Below are 21,106 nucleotides of genomic sequence, written 5' to 3'. Positions count from 1 at the left end.
CAAGTTAATGTAGGGTTTATTTGCATATTTAATGAACTTTGTAATAAGTGACATTACTCTAAAATTACAGCATTAAATTAGATAAAACGTGCTACAAATGTTGATCTGATGGATATCTAATTGTCCCTTAAAGCATTCAGCAGTGTCAAGTTAATTGACAGCTCATTCGCATATTAAATAAAGTTTTGTAATTACTGATTAAACTCTGAGAGTACTGTGCGAAGTTTTAAAAAAACCTGCTACATATAGTGATAACATATATCTCATTGTTCTATGAAGCGTACTACTATTAATGAACCTGATGTAAAACACGTGAGCATATTCAGTTCATATCTGGTTCTACTCACGACATTTTGATGAAGAGAAACACAAGAATTTTGCTAGAATGCCGAATCGCAGAGATGTCGATGTACGTTGCATGTAAAACTTGTAAAAGCATATTATTCCTACTACTGTGAACGCCAGATGCTATAGAACAAAAATTAAATTACTAGAAACATAGACATGGGACGACGAGTACAAAACAAACAATTAGTGCCAGACAACCAAACAGAACGATAAATAGTTCATCAAAATTTGTTACATATCCAATTTTGGTGTAGATTCTTACTCTGTCACAAATTAAAAAGCGCCCTCACCGCCGCTGGATTGCATCCGACCAATAATTCGAGTCCTACTCAAGCATCATTTCAGAGTTGCATACATGTTTCTCTATCATAAATTCCAATGTATATAAGCTGAATGCGGCATTCGTTCAACAATTGTCCTGCAATTTTAGTTCAGTATTGATACACTTACATACAACAAGAAACAAACAACCAACGTGATAAGACAGTAAAATGGTGAGCAAACTTTATTTTCGCTTCTGATTTACAATTATTCGAGTACAGTAGTACTGTTTCATCCATGCACTCTAAAAAAATTATTTCTGCAATGCATGAATATTTTTCCAATGACAATTTGTTTGTATTTTTGAATTTGCTTACGTCAGATAAATCGAACCGAACACAGATTGAGCACGTGAACACAGACTGAGCACTACATGAGTTCGATATAAAGCTGTAAATGACATCATATGAGAATAGTATTCGATTTCGTGGTTATATTTACGCAGACGTTGTCACATGATTACCATATTGGATAAACTTACGTAAAACTAAGCAGGAATACTTAGCAATGTCGATGAATTTCTTATTTCCATAAGGTGATTTTTACCTTGTTACAGTTTTTTCATTTTGATGCAGATTTAAATCTGTTGTCATAGCATATTTGTACAGTTTCAATTAAATCGTGGAGGATTTTTTCTAGCCGAACTTTATAGATCGTTTTAGAGAAGTCAACCTTGACCTTCAGATTTCAAGGAATTTTGACCCCAGGAGCATCTTGAATAGAAATATTTTAAGCTATGTCAAAATGAAAATGACAGAATGACATGTCCTGGCTTTCATAAAAGTCAATGAAGTGGCAGATGTTGTACGGTGCTGAATATTCTTAAATCGATAAATAGCATTTTTGGATATTTCTGTCATAAAATTTTATGATATCTTAGCGTTCAAATTTCAAATTGATCTACGGTGAAATACACAATCACTTGGTCACTTTACCGGTCGTGGAGTGATATAAAGTCACCTGCAGGTTACCTTTCAACTGTGGAAGTTTCTAAGAATTTCATTCTAAATAGAGAGTAATCACACCTTTGTAAAAGTTAGACGCCAACAGTGAATTCTTCACTGTTTTTTCTGTATAATTGCACGTCATCCTGATTCTGCACAAACAGACAACGCCGGGCAAATACTCCTCTCTGTTTGGTAAAGTTCAACTTGGCAAAAAATCGATTGATTTTGACTGTAAACGAAAGTCGGAAAAAATATCTGAGTAGTGACAATTCAAGAAATTCAATTCAATCGGCTGGGAACTTTGAAGTACAATATGAGTGGTAGATTTTAAAGTTTTTTCACAATATATCATAGAAATTGATATTTGAAACTTTCAATAGTGTAATAATGTTTATCTTGGTTTTCTTATTCCTTAATTACAACAATTGTTTGTTGAATCTGTGACCATTGTTTAAAACATGATCGAAGTAAATGGTGGATATCTCACGAAACATTACGCTTACGGAATGAGTACTTTACTGAAATTTTGAAAACACTACCTGGGTCTAACTCTGCTGTTACACATAAAGTTCAATACAGATCAGAGCGTTGGGCAAATAATAAAGGACAGTGAGCGTAAAGACCATCATGATACAGCAAGGATTTTATGACATTGTGTCGTTATTTTGCTCCATCTTTTTGTCTGGCAATTAGAAGTATCATTCACTGAGTACTTCGTCAGTGGAGCATATCGACGAGGTGTATTTGCTTCAGTCGATACCTCAATTATGGCTGACCTTGGTCATGTTTTGATTGAAAACCTGAAAGTCAAAAAAAAAAACCAAATGAAATATCATCAATGGATATGTGGAGTTAAAGAGTCTGCTTATGTAAAGGTGTTCTATGGACGTGACAGCATGACGTCTTATATGTAGCCTAGACAACAAATCTACTGGGATTATAAAAAATTATTTCCACCTCCCAAGTATCTAAATTCTCCATAGTTATAATTCATTCATAACAACTGTGAAGCGATTTTGTTATGTATGGCGGTCTTCGCAACCTCATCGAGTCTTTACAAACATTTGCGAGTATTGTACTTGGCTACCTTCTTCTCACTGTGGTATCGTTTCAGTCCATACTAAGGTCTCGCGAGACTTTACAAGCATCATGAAAAAGCAGTCGACTTTTGAATGTTTACGTGGTATCATTATGGATTAATCGGTGTAGAGGAATCGTGCGAGTCTTACGCTGGTTATGAGATTCTGATCGGCCTAGGTGTCGTGAGAAAATATCATTAAATCCCACATCAACACAAGGTCTCGCTCACTTCAGAAAAAAACCCCGCCGCTCAGCTTTTTGATAGAATACTGTACCAAATATCGGGCATATGCTGAAGAAAGAAGGTTAAATGTTCTACACTAACATATCCATTCTTTGTAATGTAACGAAGTTCCCTCAAAGACACTGTCATCGAAGGTCGGTTTTTGGGATTACGGTCCCAGCACAGCAACATCAAGGAGTACCTGTAAGCCATACAAAGAATACAAATGGGTTATGTTTCTCAGAAAATTAGACAAACAAATAAGTTCTACTATCCATCGGGCACGATATACATGACAAGCGGGGGGGGGGGAGTGCGATGTACATATACATCGATAAGAAAGAAGGGATACAGATTTATGGGGATGAAGTTTTTTTCTCAAAACAAGGGGCTTAGTCCCATGCACATTGCGCGGTACATCAGTAACGATTCACGAAATTGGATCAGATGACATTCATCCGATGCGTATGGATGCTTTCTTAGATTCCGGTATAAAATACAATTTGTGAACAGCAGTCCTCGCATAAAATTTGCAAAAGTGTCAGCGGCGTGGAATGCATGTAAATATAAATCATATATGTTGATGTCCAAATTTCCTCCCGGATATCGATTTAGTCATGAAGATATTGAATTATATGTAAAAGAATTGGTGCTCTTAAGTCGACAAAAAGGGTGATTACAAATTCGTAGCTCTCCCAGAAATATCCATTTTGTTGTTAATATTAATCTTCTGTTATCTGATATGATTCAGTTTAAACATCTCTAGAATGTTGCCATGTACGACTAATTGAACACAGCTCTTTTTCCTTGTACTAAGCTGTCAACTTTCTTGTTTAAGACAAATCCTCAGCTTTCTTACTGTCAACACTACACACACTACTTCGAGTGTTTTGCATGTTTGAAAACAAGAAATACAAAACGTATAACATAGAGCATATATCCTTTCTGTTACTAGTCTTACACATGACACACACTTCCAGAACATTATATTTGCAAATGTGAGGTTCTGGGGGTGAGGGGAATGACATTTGAGGTAGTATGCGCCTAGAAAGTGAAAGACTTAAACTTTTCCTCAAATTTTCCTTCATGAAACTTTTAACCATTCTTGTACCAAATCGCCAATAAAGATCATAGGTATCACCGGGCAAATTTTGGTACAATGAAAAAATTACTTAATATTTACCGATATTTGAAATTCAAAATGACCACCATCCCGGTGTTAACGTTATGACGAAAAATATAATTGTCGAAAAAGTAAAACGGTGAAAGTTTTCTTACTCAAAGAGCTTTAAATGGACCCCTGAAAGTTGTAGGTACGAAAACAAACATTTGAGAGTCCCAGTCTAAATATCTGTCCCTAAGCCACTCTCAACCCTAAGTATGGTGCCTTTAGACTTACAATTCTTCAGTACATTGCTGTGGTTTCTCCATACGACGTCCACATATTATCTGATTTGATATGTCTCGATTTGACACACCTGGGTAAGGCGTTTCACCTGGAATCGAAAGAAATGGATATTAGTACAATGGTTATCTATCAGAGGCAAGATCCCCTACTTTTCTAGCCTATACGTATTGTAGTACAAGATATAGAAACCCTACTGCGAGGAAATTTTTCCTAAGTGTTTATTCCTTTTCCCCTTCAAATTATATATAATAAATTAAATAAACCCAAGCAGAAATTGCATTGTAGTCAAAAACGCCAGAAGACCAGTACTCGCTGGCCTAGGTAAACGCAAATGATTATAAGAATATGGTATATTGCGTCATTTAGTTAAGCGAGTTAGTAGTTACGAGAGCAAATGGACAACTCTGTAAGAACAACTTCAACATATTTATGTGATGACTGCACTGTTGCTAAGTACTCAATACATATGGATTTACGATCTTCATAATTATTTCTTACCTAAGGTTATAATCTCCCACAGCATCACTCCAAAAGTCCAAACGTCAGATTTCAAAGAGTACAGTCCTTCTTCCAGTGATTCTGGGGCCATCCAACGAAGAGGCAGACGTCCCTAAAATAAAAACATCTCACTTATTGTAATTTCCCACAATCTTTCTCAATCTCTACACGCATTCCCCGGAACAAGTCAAAAAGAGCGTGCAGCCACGCGCTATTCTAGCACTTAACAATATCTCTCTGACCGTTCATTGGTCATACATGTAATCAGACAACTGTCCGTAATATGTAGCTAAAGCAGCGTGAAACCTCATAATTTTCGTCTCACCTCTAGACTGTCTCTTATTTCTTCTTTATCAGTTCTCACAGCATTGGAGAAAGATCCTATTTTGCAAACTTTCTCTTCGCCGACGAAAATATTCCGAATACCAAGTTTACGATGAATAATCTACATATATTTTAAGGGAAAGGTTAGGAACATGACAACCATCTCTGCAATTACATAATTGTATCCCTTTGCATCGGAACGAACCTCTCTTCTGATGCGAGTAGTGAGTCAAGCGTATTAATAGATTATTTGCAAAGATCAAGTCATTATTTCACACATTTATATGTATCATTTTCCTTTTTTGTAAAGTTCCTCAACGTTCAAAGTTCCAGCGTTGCAACTGTTAGTGAGTTTCTAACTGTTTTTGTGTTTGATATCATTTAAAGTACCTTGTTCTACTCCCCAGACCATATTGAAATACGCATGCAGTTTTCAGTTCATCAACTCAGCCTGAGCACACGTACACCGCATTTTTATTGTTGACAAGTGACTTCTGGTCCGAACTTGATTTCAAACGTACTGAAGAACAGTGTACTTTAGTCAAGACGCTGTGTTGAAAAGCTATAGTGGAAGTTCATACACATGCTCTTTGGGAGTAGAACAAGAAACGGTAGTTGACAACAAAACAATATAAGTGAAAAAGTCATTCAAGGTTACAGCTTCTATATCCATTATGACACGTTTTTCGCTAATTTATGGGAGAGGATGACGAGTCAGCCTCCATCAGCACACTTTGACATGACTGTGACAGGAAAACATAAAACCATTATTAATACCTTGAGAGAAGCTAAGTGCTCCAATCCACAGGCGATTTGATCAGCAAATGACATCAGTTCATCACCAGTCACAGAGTGACGTCTCATGTTAAAATCCAAATAGCTATAATCATCACAATCTTCTTGTTCGTCAGGTTGGCTTCTCTCCGTACCGATGGCACTCAACACGTCTTTAAGACTCCCGTAAGGTGCATACTCCAAGATAATACATGGCCTCGCTATGAATAAACACGTAGTTTTTTCTCATTTAGTTCCCTATGTGCCAATCCTGACATTGTGTGATTGCACACAGCAAAATATCACATCTTTTTAACTATTACAAAATACCCTAGTGATTGAGAATGTGATAGTGGAACTCAGGAGGTATATCATAAAAGTCTGCTTTTCATGGAAATGTCAAATTTAAGCTCCGGTTCTAAGTTTATTTGCATTTTCTCACTCATATCATGAATAATACTTTGCGATGCCAAAAATCTAATATTGTACACAGAAGAAACAAAGTGAGAATCCTTAACTTTCAGTACACATCATTTCTAGAATAAACTCATGAGGTGTAAAGTTGGCGCGTGCGTGTTCAGTCTCATTTTGCTATGGCGCTAAATTTAGCGTAATTTTTATAATATGATTAATCACTGTACATTCATCTATGATGAACCGCTAGTTAAACTAAACGTTTTCTCTCAAAACTTAATCTTCAATTTAAAATAAAATTGTCAAAATTGGTACGCAATCTGCCATCTTTACAGAAAATGTTAAGATAACAGTTCACTCACGTGATCCTGTGCTGATAATACATCCTACCAGCTCGATGACGTTTACATGAGCAGTGATTGACAGCATGACGTCAAGTTCATTCAGCAGATGGTCTTTCTGTGTCCTTGATGAGGAATCTGTACATGTGGTAGATGATGTCATAATATTTAAAACAGATAAAGGAAAATGACACTAATATAGCGGCATAGGTACAGATTAGTGAAAAAAAACCCTTTACTGAAGGTACAATGCACCTTTGGGATATATATTCAGACTCTCAAACATTTATAATATGTTTTTGGTCTACAACTTAGTGGGAACTTATTTTGAAGCTCATGGAGTAAATAAATTTTTCCCGATTTTAGGATGTATAAAATCGGTCAATATTGATAAATTTATATCTCTCGTACCAAATGTTACACGCTAAAACTACTCCTGATTTTTATCCTTGTTTTCAAGCGGAATGTTTTAACGATTCCCAGGGGAGAGGTTTGGACAAACGTTTTATATTTTAAATTTCAAGGATACGGATTAACTTACTGGGTGGTGAAATTTTCTAATGTGAGTAAATATAAAAACCAATACCTTTCAAACATTTCACAACAACTGTTGAATATCCACCAGAGGCGGCTTTCTTTAGCATCTTTGCCTTTTGTATTCCAGGCTTCAGAAGCTCAAGCAGTGTCAGTTCTGTCGAAGAGATCTCTATTTCTTCACGCGTGCGCATTTTTCCGTCAGCGTGCGCAGTCGCTGCCGCAGATGTGGTACGGCTGTTATTCAGAACTTTTGGTGGTAGTTCGGGAGGTAAGTCAACTGTCATAATTCTTCTTTGCGTATCAAAATCAAGATTGCTTTCATACATGACATTATCAACACCAAACCACTGTTGGCTCTACATTTCATGTAAATGAAGAGTTGAAAATAAAAAAATTAAAATTACATCAAATGTAATCGGACCTCCTTTATTCATGATGTACTATAATGTATATATCAAACATCTTCGGTCAATGGACTTATTACAAAGTGTTCTTTCTCACAAATGTCTGCTAATATACTGCTACGAAATGAAAAAGACAGTTACCTGGGAAACAGCATTCAGTCCTGACGCGAGGTTCCTAAGGTTCGATGAGTCAGCACTCCCAGACGTCTATTAGCAAAATATTCACGGGTGAAATATGGCGGTTACTCGGAATGTTTTCGGAATCAATTAACTTTCGACAGCTTTACGATGATGACGGGTTATATATATATATATATATATATATATATATATACTCTGGGGAGTCCATATTTCAATCTTCAAGAATGTGTAACCGTACTCTCTGTGCCCAAGTTCAGAGGTTGCCATAAGAGCCATTATGGTGATAACCGGGAGGGCACATTGTATACATTTTGTGTATATATATATATATATATATATATATATATATATATATATATATATATATATATATATATATATATATATACTGGTATTTCTTGCTAGGTCTAGTTTGATTTGGTACAATGTCTTTTACACTATCAAAAGTGAGAAGACATTTGAAACTACGTTTGATCAACAAAATTGGCATGGAAGAAATTTACTACATATACCATTTTCTGTGTTTCGAAAATTACTGTGGGACACATTAGGCAATGGTTACAGCCTCGACTTTGAACGACATTAAAATTTTGTTTCAAGAAGTTATAATTGGATGATAACCCCTTGCCGTTTACCTGTTTTGCCCGTTGTCTTCTGTACAGAACTACAACAACAATAACAGCAGCAATGCCAAGAAGAAGGAGAACTGCCGTAATTGAACCAGCAACAACTGAGGCGGTGTTTTTTGATGTTTCCGAGATTGGTGTACTACCTATTTCGATCTATTAACGAAAAACAGTCACGTTCATTGCAAAGCCATCTCATTCATTAGATTATATCGCAATAAACATGGTGAATAAATTTTGAAATGATAAGATTCACCGAAACCAAAGAATGCGGTGAAAGCAAAGATATTGGTTTTATTCGGGATGATATGTCCGGAGATTTTACCTGGTTCGAGTTTCCCACTGACCGAATAATTGGACTTATAAGTGACCTGTATTTCTGTGGAAACCGGTGGCGAAAGCGCCGTTGAAATGAATCCATATATAGTATGTATAAGCTTGAAATCTCACCTCCATTTCAATAGTGTTCCCCTGCATAGCGTTGTTCACAACGGTTATAAAAACCGTGCATTCAGTTTTGCCATCTCGAAAGTCATCTAAGGCGCTGATATTAAAGACTACTAGATATTCCAGATAGGAACAAATGTTTAGGTTTGGAATGCAGGCACAAGTCAACGGTGAACATGATCTATCCGATGGATCCTGTGAAAAAAAACCAGTTGTAATATATTAAAATTAACATTCTACATTTAAATTGCAGTATTTATGTATCGCCAAACCCTAAAACTCTTTGAATCAAATTATCACTTTGTAGAAATATCTTTGCGTCATCCGTACATCAATTAAGGAATTTATTGTGTCAGCCAGGGGACTTTCTTAAGCCATAGGCTCCTCAACTGACCTCTAGTGTTTAGCACTCTGGTAAAAGTACCATTTCAGAAACTGTAGCTGTTCACTGACTCAAGAACATGATCACTTGGCTAGTTGGTTGTGGTTTGCGTAAGTGGTATTTCGAAATCTCTACTTGTCTGTATGACTTCATGTATCTTTTGTTCATGTCTCTATCTGGCTTCCTGTCTTTATCTGCCACACTCTACTCGTACCCCACGATTCGTGCACCGTTATGGTAGTTCTTGTGTTATGTCTAGGGGAATATAATTAGTGATTTTTACAAACTCAAGTCGGTGAGATCTTTACTTATTCCATAAGCTTCAAAATGAATTCCAACAAGTGGTAGGTCAAAAGAATGTTGTAAAAAATTTGAGAGTCGGAACATCTGTCCTTAAGGCTCATTAAACAGTAATATTATATAGCGAATTGCATGTTTATTTACATTCAGTACAAATTTCTTTACTCACAGTAGGCGATGTTTTATCAACAGTTCCCTCTCCATACAGCAACGAAGAATCTGTCCGGTCATAAAGCTTCCACCTGATTTCCAAAATACCACTTTCTTCGTCGTGTGTCTTCAGTATCACCCTGATTTAAGTAATCATCAAAAAGAGGCTAAGAAGCTTATTAAACCAGGAAGTTACGTACAACTGTAACTTTTCAAAAGATTATGGCATCTTTCAAGATATACATACAAATAGCTTATTCCCCCAGAAATAGATTCGTCTGGGAATACGGAGTTACATATTTATCGAGTTGGCAATTTTTGTCGTTTTTAAAAAGTGGAATGGTGTGCCCTATAAAGTGATACAATGCAAATTGACATATTATTATGCTTTGAAATAAAATTATGGACACTGCTAAGTTATGACGTTTGTATCGTCCGTGTACACACATAGTGTTGCGAATTGGTAATTTATTTCTCCTATACTTTCTGTATTATTTAGGATACGCAAAACCTAACACGCTTTAACAACCGTTCACTCCACATCGACTGATAATCAAACCGACGGTCAACCCTAGAAGTTAAAACACGAAGCTCTTAACTGGATGTTCAAATCAAACGGAGTGGATGTTTGAATGATATTAGGAACGAAAAGGGTACTTTGTTCCATTTTATTCTATTCATATAATTTTAATAATTAATAATAACATTATCCATATGAAGGCTATGAATAGCTACGTTGATACATGCACATGAACATATCAGTATGTATGTATGTATGTATGTATGTATGTATGTATGTATGTATGTATGTATGTATTATGTATGTATGTATGTATGTATGTATGTATGTATGTATGTATGTATGTATGTATGTATGTATGTATGTATGTATGTATGTATGTATGTATGTATGTATGTACGTACGTACGTATGTATGTATGTATGTATGTATGTATGTATGTATGTATGTATGTATGTATGTATGTATGTACGTACGTACATATTATGTATCTGTGTATCTTGAATGGATGCGTCTGGCAGCTTGTAATGTTGTACATAAAATTAGTTGCAGAGGACGGTTACATAGCTCTGCAAAGGCTAAACGAGTATTGCAAACGGCAAAAGTGAATTCAAACATCTTTCTCTCCTTTAATCAGAACAATGCTTTCGAGGGATTAAATACATAAAATATTTTGAAAACAAAGATTGATTCAGAATTGCTGGGAAAGAACAGTACATAACTAGCTGTTGATGATAGCACCATATTTACCCGGGGTTTGGATTTGACGTTTTGGCCATAGACACCACTTTGCTGTTTTCAACAAACTCCATTTCAGAGATGACAGGGTGTGTGCTATCGAAATAAAACACGACATTGTCGAATTTTGTATGACCCATGACGTCATGTGCCTTCAACCAAACCATCACGAATTTGTCATCTAAGTCCAGTGGAGGGACAGGTACCTCAGTCTGTAAATTCGATAAAAGTCAAAATACTCAGATTTATTTTAGGGGCCTTTAATATAATATTTTTATTGATAACACTTCATATTAGACTGTATTCATAAACTTAAATCATTGTTTGATGGTTTCAGAATAAACTTCATTAGCTGAACTTATAATGTATATTAGAGATTTTTGTTCTTTCTCTAAATACAGAATCGGTTCTCTTACATCCAAAATAATATTGAAATGCCGGGTAATCAATTGTTAAAACATCTATGTAATATCCAATTTTAATTGTGACGACTGAATTTTAGATCTGACAGTAATTCATTTGTCAACAAGAATACTGCATTTTGTACTTAGTACATTACGCTAGGAAAGGTATTATGAAATGAGAACAAAAATGTGTCTTTGCTTATTGAACAAGCTGATAAATAATTAAAAAAATTGTTGTTTAAAATCAACACCAGATGTCAGCTTTAAGAATGGTCACTGGATTTCGATGTGAAGGACTGAAATCAGTTTTAAGGCGATGTATTACAGGCGACAACTTGAAATATCTGAAAAAAATGAATTCACCTTGTCGCCGATATCTGTCCAGTTTTGAGGTTCTGTCCTGCCCGATGATGACATCGCATAGTCTATCTGAAAGAACACAATACCCTCGGAATTGGGTATCGCCTCTCTCGAACGTGAAGTTGGTGGCTGACCAGTAACTTCATCATACAAACGTGGCCACGGTTCGTGTTCTTCTATCCCGTTTAACAGATGTTCGTCTCGATAGAATGAGTTATAGAAATGTCCATCCCAAGATAACGTCTTTGGAGCAAGAAATATTGTAATGACAGGCTATATAAAACCATTAAGTTGATAAACAGACTTGAAGATCTTTCGCTCTTAATATCCCTTGGGCGAAAAACGCCCTCAAGCGACGGATCATCTCGACAGCCTAAACAGTGGTATCAAAGATGTAATGTTCAATACAGTTGCCGCAGGAAACATTGTTCGACCAAAAGTATCTCTCAATTAAAGTCCGATGTTATCAAACAAGTTACAACTAAAGGGTGTAGAGGTGTTAACACCCGCTCATGTATTTTGGGTTTCGCTCATTTAGTTTTTGCTGAGTCATCACAGTCAAAATTCGATTATTAGAGGAAAAGAATAAAAATATATTGCGACACGGGTACACCTACCAATAAGTCAAGTAATTATATCGTTTAAACGTTAATTTTACATTATTAATTCTCTTTTTAATCAAACTTTAATGTTAAATGCCTTAGCAAAACGTAAATGAGATAAACCAAAACTTCATTTTGTTGTATGTCAAACTTAGCACGCTGAAATATGCAAATTTAAGGTGGCTACTAAAAATTGTACATGAGCTTTTATGTCTCACCTGTTGTATCGACGGATTGACCCACAAAACACCCTTGTTATGCACTGCCTGGTCCGATTTGATCGGCTTTGTGACGTCGATAGATATAGCACTGATGTCATCAAACATGACAAAACGTCGAACTTTAGCGGAGTTTTTGGCTGTGTCATACACTCTCATTATTATTGCATACACGCCTGTGTGAGAAAATACGTTAGTGTCGCCATATTGGAGCTGTCAAAAGACTAAATATGGTTTGACCGAGAAGATATTTTGAACTAATTGTGGTTTGTTGTCGATATATCTAACTTTACCACATTGTTTTTAAATAATTTGTCTGAAATTATTAGAAACAATTGATGTAGACCTCTGAAAAATTCCAGTCTCCAACGTTGAGACAGTTGTTCAATACCTGTAAACTGATTAGAGCTGTTTAAATCTGTTTATGTATAGAACACCTCCACTATCATTAGTGCAGTCATTAATGATAATGTCGCATAGTTAAATTGCCTTTATATATAGTACCTGGGTCTGGCAAATGTAGTGTGGTCTCAGTTTCGGATGGATCGATGTTACGTTTTGTAGCATGGGGAGCTCTGGAGCGCATGTCAAGTAGATTGTCCTCACTCGTGTCATGGGTCAACCGGAACGCTTCGCAATCATAATGATCAATGCCAGATGGTTCATCGATCCAATCTTCTACCTGCCATCGTATGGTGATTTCTGCCTGTAAACGTCACGGAAAGTGCACATTGTAATATCCACTGTTTTGAAATTAAAAGTCAATTGAGCCAGCAAAAAGTGAAACAAATCGTGTGATGTTTGAAGGTCAATGCAATACATTTTTAAACTAATTTCAAACGCTCATGTATTCACAATGTATACGAAAGCTTTGTATCAACGACACAAATAACCTAACGTTAACGTTTACCGATGTTGAAATTAAAAATGACCTTTGACGAAGTGTCAAACCAAGGGAAGATTTTTACAAAACAGGACGATTAATGTTAAAGCTTATCTTTCAAATATGACTCAACACAGGCGACAGGCTGGCAAAGTATTGTAAAAATTTGACTGTTCGCAGGGCTGTAGCCTGGGGGAGCGGGGGGGGGGGGCGGGAGGCTATTCCCTGGAATTTTCCCACGCCGTCAATATGCACCGGGCTTCGGCCCTGTTTGAAAGTTTGTCCCCGAAGCGGCTAAGGGAAAACTGACGGTAAAATTGTAATAGATATAAGACACGCCCTCTATTAATTCGGTGCCGTTCGGTACAGTGCACAACTGTCGTCGCATTTCAAAATAGTGACGCTGCAGAATATGAAATTCAGACAACAACCTAAGAGTTTTAGGTATTCTTTGCTGTCTGTTTACTCTTTCGACCATTTTGCTCATAAATAACTTCACTGCCCCGTGAAAATCACGAGAAGGAAAACAGCTGAGGGATGAAAGTGTCATGTACTCACATTAGTTGTGTACGAATCACCAATATCCATGATATTAGTGCTGCAGTCGGTGACGTTTCCACAAACTGTGTGTAATGGAGGCAAGAAGTCAAAGGCAATGACGAGTGTCTTCTCTTCGCTGTTTTCATCATAAAACCTCGGGTCATCGACGGTCACGGAATTTTCTAGATCGAAGTTGTTCAGTTTGATGAAGCCACCATTCCTGACTTGAAACTGCACTGACAGCCTAGCGATAGAAGGATACTTCAGATTTACATACTAGGTCTTCATAACTTAACATTATTCCTTAAAAATATCGCAGTTGTAATGTCTGAAAGCATTCTCCGAACGAAAATAACACAAATCATGCTAAAGTCAGCAGTAAAATTTGTTATTGTATTGATAAATAGTGGGAACGAGTATATGCTAAAAGAGCGATAATCGTGTTCCATCAAACCCCCTTTCCGTGAAAGTGAACCATGGTACTAACCTGTCATTATGCTTGATGTCCCTATGGAGATTGATCACGTGATGGCAAGATCTTACAGGCAAGTCGTCAGCAGTCATGTTCCTGATGTCAGTTTTGTCTGATAGGCATGTACTTGTTCCATTGGCAAGAGAAAGATTGTCTGGAAGGAAAAACGGCGAAAAAAACTCAATAAACTTCAGTGTTTGCAAGCAGCGACATATGCTACAAGCGCTTATTTACATTTGAGACAGGCTAAGGCCTAATAAATACAAGACACTGGGCTCATGCTGGAGTTAAAATTCGTGTAACTTTAGGGGGTTTCCTTTTTATTTTTCAGTCACTGTTAGAGTTACTGTAAGACAAGCATTGGTTCTCTCACAAAGAGAATGTAATCCATTCTGCTTCAGGAGAGTCTCATTTTCCTTATTGAATGTTGACGCCTGAGAGGTGTCCTTACTGCACATTGCAACACGTTCGACTGACCAGTTCATGTCCTTGGCATGTCCACGTACCAAAATGCAATCAGCGTATTTGAGTTGTCAACTAATAGACAATAAAATCTGGTCTGGTCGGCACAGACTTTACAAACAATATCAATTAATCACCATTACTGTCAAAAACTGAGAACAACAAACGTTTTTGTCGCGACGAGAGCAAAGTTATATTCTATTCACGGGTATTTTTAGTGTGTATACGAATAATTCCTAGGAGTTTGGAAAATCGAGAGGGCCATACCCCTTAGTGTGGAAATCAATACTGATTTGAAATAGCTATCCAAAAGAATTGTGTATTAGTAACACTTTTCTACATTAGATGTACAAATTTAAGGTTTTAAACGTTAGGCTGTCCGTTGCGAATTCGTCATTTAACCTTCGTACCTTTCTTTGTAGTGCGAATGAGTGAGACCGACAACCTTATCTCTTAGTCACGTCATGGATATATTCTAATCACCTGCACACTGCCTTTGCGAAATCGGGGGCATTTGTTTAGATTAGGTTTTTTATTTGATCCAGTCAATACATTATCGCGCACACGCTCAATCGCCAGTCTGAAGCATTTGCTCACGTTGTTTTAATGTGTCTGTCATTCGAAACAATGGACCAACTGAAGTTAAGTTTCCTTTTATACCCAAGGAATGGCTTTAATCACCCAGCTAAGCGCAGGCTAGGCGTTGCGCCGCGTAGTAGTGCGCGCTTTGTATCATGCCAGATATTCAGGAATGTTTGATTCTGACTGCCGCAAGCTGTAACCATCCTTTCGTTCGATTCGTTTATATTTTCAGTGTCAAATACTGACTGTTGCCATCAAAATATTTTTCATTGTTTTGCAAAAACCACTCTATAATTTCTTTAGATGGTCAAAGTGATAAAATGTAATGTCTCATTGCCTTACCGTCTGTAAGATTCCATATAACAGCGGCGGATACGACACCAAAGGCTGTGTCGTTGATATAGTATGGTTTGTAGAGCGAGTCAAGTGATGGTTTATAACTTGATGTCCAGTCAACTTGAAATGAGTCCGCATTCAATTGACAATATCCGACTTTGTTACTAACACAGTCCACGGCGCAATTTTCGTCACTTCCAGTCACCTTGAGTTTTCCATAACAATTCTCTATCTTCGGTTTTTCGGTTACTTGTTAATAATAATCCAACCATAAATCATAAGTACGGTCATATGTATACTAGTGATCATAGTTTGTCATATTTACTACATTCACTATCGTTCTGGCAATAATATAAATTATGTGAAAAGAGAAATTGATGTAGACGCGATCTTATCATCAAGATGTTCGTTTGACTCCGGAATTTTGTTCTGAGAATTTACGATTATATAGAGTGGAATTCACAAACCTCAATTGGAGATTCAAAGTCACTTGAAATACCTACTTGAAAGACAGTTGTAACTTGGAAACCGTCCAGACATGAACACGTAGATGGGTGTCCCGGACAAGACCCTGGGTAGCAGAACTTACTATCTGGTCTCCAGGAGCAACGTTCTGTGAATACAATGAAATTAATTATGAATATTCCAAAGATATATTTGACTGACAGAGATCAGAATATTACTTCCTGCAGTTCAATGATCATACACCGCGATTTACTCTTTTAATTAAATACCGCACAAACAGGTGCAAGAATGCAGCACTCCTAGATTGGTAAAAATCCCATGAATTATTACAAAACAGCATTGTTCAAGGAGTCACCGTTTCTCTGTTTCCTTACTGTGATTTTTCAATTATTCACAATTTCGCCCTCGTTACAATGTCTATCTCATCCTATTTCCTGAAAGAATAATTACAAGGAAGTGTATCAAAATTATCCATATCTAAGCTTACTGACCATGCTGACACAAAGTAACTATAGTCGTTGTCAAAACACTCAGAGCGCCAGAAATTCCTAATTTCCCATATTAATTTCTTTGCAAATTATTGATTCTTTAAAAAACTGAATTAGTCTTGAGCGGTCACGCGTTCATAACTGGAGAATCAAACCCTATAGTGTCCTAGATAATGTATTTAAAAGCATATTTGCCTTCAATTTTTTCATACTGATACATTAGTTATACTCGAGATAATAAAACAACTCAATTTAACCCTTAGAGCGCCAAAGTCAAAATTTGTTGCCCTTATAAAATTTAATCCAGACAGTTTTTCAGGTCCAAACATTTTGTTATGATTTTTACAACAAATTTGGTCAAATCTTGAATTTATAATAAGGCACTGTCTACCTGGTCCAAAATTTTTAAAATACTTACAGAAAAAAATCATAAAAATTGGTACCATCCGTGAATATAATTCGGGAGGGAATGACTACAGCACTCAAGGGGTTAAAGAGTCTACATCAAATAATGGAAACGAATGTTACACTAACACGGATTGAATAAATTACTCACGTTCACATTTTCTGTTTTGGATTCCTTGGTCTTGAACCAAATCGTAAGCCTTCTTATATCCTCCTCTGTCAAACTGACACTTCAAGCAGTGTTGGTTACCACTAGAGGTACATCGTGTATCGATACAGTGATCTATATTTCGACAACCTATGACACATGTTGACAGAAAAAGTAACGAATAAATGTCAGAATTTAATCCAAGATTCGCCAGTGCTATGTAATGAAGACGAATCTCCTTGAACTTGAATGTGGAAATGAACTTTAATATAAAGGTGTCACAGAAAGTCAGGATATCCATTATATCATTGTATTTCGTGTTTTCTTTCACACAACAACAGGACTTTTATCTTTTAGCTCTATGATTGGACTAAATGAATGATAAACGAGTGTGAAATCTTTAGAACAGCCATCGGAAAAACATAACGACTTCTTTTAACATGTCTAATATAATATGATATGAAATAAGATTATATTAGATTACTTAATGACTAACAAGCAGAATCATCTGGTTTTGACTAGGTCTTAATTTTTTACTTCACTGCTTGCTGTTTCGTTCTACAGACTCTGATGCACTGTAACATAACCTGTCAGGTAGGTACACCCGGGATGTGGGTACAATGCTCGACGTACACCACGACCCGATTTGCGAGCGTTATATGGAGCGAACTAAGCTCCTTGAGTAAAAGTGAGAATTTTTGCCACTGTCTTAGTTTTATGGAAATCTGAAACTTTATTCCCCTTATAGAGATAACATAAGGGGATGGCCATTTTGAATTTCATATCTGTACATGTTGGGTAATGTGTTTCTGTGGTACCAACCTTTGACCGGTGACGCCTGAATTTTATTCTTTTATTGGTTGGGAGATTCATTGTATGAGGAATGTTTAACGAAAAGTTTAAGCCTTTCACTTTTGAGGTGCATACTACCTTTCGTGCCTGTACCTACCATAACATTGCCAGTTCGAGCAGTATCCAAGACAACTGCTAGTATATTCATTATAATAATATTGCGTGCTGTAGGTCACTTGGGATTTGTATCTCCGTCTGTTAAAAGTAAAAGAAAAAACATATGCTTCGTGATTATCGGGAAGCGCAAATTATACGATAAAAAGATTTTCGTAAATTACGACTAAAGGTTAGCTTGCATACCCATGATACATTTGGCTGTACAATCCTTTATTTTTGTAATATTGCATTTTGAAGCATACGTCAACCATTCATACACGAATTTCCCCATATTTTTACTCACACATATTTGGTACATGTGAAGATGAAAAAACAAGAGGTCGTCGTGCGATAAGAGTACGAAACACTGCGATACGAGGCAACACTTCGACTCCGTAGTGATCGAAATGGACAACTGTTTGGCCTGTAAAGAGAGACAGTAGACATTAGATACATTTTACGGGAGAAAGGTATGAAACCAACTCATGTCTTCAAAATATAATGAATGACAAACATTATTCACTCTTTTCTTTCTTTTTTTTGCCGTTTTGTATCTTGTCGTGCAGAATGGCACTACAACTATCTTCCCCATCCTGTGAGTGTCATCTTTCAGTGTGTGCGCCACCAACTTCTCTGTCTCGTTTCTAATCCCCTGTTCAACAACTCATACTCTGCTTCAAAATTTCCTGCGTCATAAAATGTAACATGCAAATGGCATTTTCAAATATTAAATTAACATGCATGTATTTTTTATCGATGACGTACGCATCATGTGTTAAACTACTTTATACTATTTACAAGTATTTGTGCTTTTCCATATACAAAACCATTTAGATCTTTATCTGTCAGGGATGTCACACATAGACATTTGTTCTATATTGAACAATTACGAATTGTAATGTATTACGCACATTGTTTGTTACAAACGAATACAATGTTTATGGAAGTAAACCCTATTAGTATTTAAATATAACCGCTGACGATAAAGTCTCTAAAGAATCGTCCAACAGTGATGGTTCCCATCCGATGAATAGTTTCTCCTAACCCAGCTTGTATTATGACGTACGCAACTATTAGACCGCGAAGACCGCCTCCCGGGGAAAGATATTCAGACTCTCAAACTTTTACAATTCTTTTCTGATCTACCACTTGTAGGGGTTCATTTTAAAGCTCTTGCTGTAAGAACACTTTTTACTTGCTTAGTTTTACGAAATTCGAAAATTTTATTTTTTCCAATAGACTTAACACAGGGATGGCGGCCATTTGGAATTTTAAATACCGCTAAATCTTGGATTATTTGTTTCTCTAGTACCAAAATTTGTACAGTGACCCTCGATTTTTATTCTTGAGTTTGAATAAGAGTGGATGAAAGATTCCTCAAGGAAAGGTTGAGCAAAATATTTTAAGTATTTCACTTTCGTTTTGCATACTACCTTAAATGTTTCTGAGATTGGCAGAAAAATACAATATTTCCAAAGCAATATAAGTGCCGCTGTAATACGCGTTATATCTGACCAGATGTAAATTATCATTACTGTACATTTCTGTCTGGATATCAAATAATAAGATTTGGTTCAGGTACCATAGTTTCTAGAAGCGCAAGTGATCTGAGTAATAGAAAAGCGCTTACCAGCATTTGACGGTAACAGTTGCTAAAGTACCGATGAGCAACCAGCTGACAACGAATTTCATCTTCGGCACAAGTAACAGCATCAATGAAGTGATAGGCTGAAAATTGATCGACAAAACGAAAGCTGAATAGTTTTCCTTCGTGTCAGTAATTTTACGAGTTTGCAATATATTCTCAATGTATCTAGTTTAAATCAAGGAAAACGATTTCAGTTTTACTATAGACGGTCTCTTGGTTGTGAAATAAACGCATGGGCTGACCTTTCCGGCAAGTTAAAGAGAATATAGTATTTCCGGTTTACCCCTGCCACATAATATTAAACAAACTGGGCATTAGTGTGCTATTTCAAATAATCTTGTTGGAGCGACTGAAATCAAACTCTTGACCTATTCTAAATCAAAGTGCCTGCAAGCTATTATTTATGTTTTAGATACCAAACCCGATTTAACACGCATGAACACGTTGCCATGAAACACTCGACCTATAGCTTGATTTACGGGTGTCCAATAAATTATGTAAACAGTAAACGACGCAATTCAGTCTGATTTGTATTGCAACTGTTTCCTTATAGAATTAAAAATTCTGACATTCTTATTTCGTCACACGAATCTGCAACAACTAAGCGTTTATGTGATTATAAAATGCTCTTAGACTATAGATAATTATATCCTTAACGAAACTAGAAAATTCACAAAATCTACGGACATTAACGTACACACTAATGTCAAGCAATGCGTATTGTCCTAAGCTGACACCCTAATGAATGTTATACATGGAAAAAAGTAAATAGAAACCTTTTTCAAACTACACCCGCCACCGTGAGTGTAACAAGTGAAATGTCGGTTTTTGATCCGACGAAGTGGCGTGATAATATTTCACAGTCGCTTGCTGAAGACAAAGATATTTTACCTGTTTATGTGCGCATTGAGAACCTGCCACTCCTTAAGTGATTAGCGAAGTGTGGCGAAATGTTGCTGGACTAATTGAACTCTGACCCATAGTGCATGGTTTATCGTTGTTAGAGTTATATAAATAGAAAAGGGAACACATCACTGGCGCCACTATGATAGGGGTACCGATGTTACTGGCTTTGTCGTTTGATACTGCTTTCGTAGTTTATCCGAAGTATACTTATATCGTCAGTTTGTAGACAAATGAAAATCGATAGGTTGAAGAAAAATGTATTTGCATATGCAGACATTTTCTCAAGACTAAGAATTTCCAAATATACTTGAGGGAT

At 36.4% G+C, this 21,106-nt stretch overlaps 1 protein-coding gene across 2 annotated transcripts; it reads right to left on the bottom strand.

Annotated features, from left to right (window-relative positions):
• Positions 1–827: 827 nt before the first annotated feature.
• On the bottom strand, positions 828–20,828 carry LOC139152486 (uncharacterized). Of its 2 annotated transcripts, XM_070725652.1 has the most exons (25): positions 20,776–20,828; positions 19,867–19,964; positions 18,541–18,660; positions 18,238–18,335; positions 17,292–17,438; positions 16,286–16,395; positions 15,789–16,031; positions 14,418–14,556; positions 13,949–14,174; positions 13,012–13,213; positions 12,508–12,683; positions 11,691–11,930; positions 10,936–11,135; positions 9,685–9,805; positions 8,837–9,028; positions 8,396–8,542; positions 7,761–7,826; positions 7,265–7,571; positions 6,700–6,816; positions 5,927–6,144; positions 5,151–5,270; positions 4,826–4,937; positions 4,319–4,415; positions 3,022–3,121; positions 828–2,416 (listed from the first exon to the last, which is right to left on the bottom strand). In XM_070725652.1, the coding sequence occupies exons 6-25, from the start codon at positions 16,320–16,322 to the stop codon at positions 2,378–2,380; spliced, it is 3,099 nt and encodes a 1,032-aa protein (XP_070581753.1). In that variant the 5' UTR covers positions 16,323–16,395; positions 17,292–17,438; positions 18,238–18,335; positions 18,541–18,660; positions 19,867–19,964; positions 20,776–20,828; the 3' UTR covers positions 828–2,377. The 2 variants fall into 2 exon arrangements, with proteins under 2 accessions (XP_070581753.1, XP_070581745.1); XM_070725644.1 differs by lacking the exon at positions 828–2,416 and having other exon boundaries at positions 2,862–3,121.
• Positions 20,829–21,106: the final 278 nt, after the last annotated feature.

Source organism: Ptychodera flava, chromosome 2, assembly GCF_041260155.1.
Source record: "Ptychodera flava strain L36383 chromosome 2, AS_Pfla_20210202, whole genome shotgun sequence".
NCBI lineage: Eukaryota > Metazoa > Hemichordata > Enteropneusta > Ptychoderidae > Ptychodera > Ptychodera flava.
The sequence above is the reverse complement of the archived record's forward strand: the minus strand, read 5'-3'. Positions and strand labels throughout refer to the sequence as shown.

What these genes read in the sequence shown, in the direction of transcription:
- LOC139152486 (XM_070725644.1), bottom strand. Translation starts at nt 16,322, where the DNA reads ATGTCTGGACGGTTTCCAAGTTACAACTGTCTTTCAA. An exon ending in GACATCAAGCATAATGACAG is followed by an intron (nt 14,175 to 14,417) that starts GTTAGTACCATG and finishes TTCTATCGCTAG; the next exon opens with GCTGTCAGTGCAGTTTCAAG. An exon ending in GACTGAATGCTGTTTCCCAG is followed by an intron (nt 7,572 to 7,760) that starts GTAACTGTCTTT and finishes CATGAAATGTAG; the next exon opens with AGCCAACAGTGGTTTGGTGT.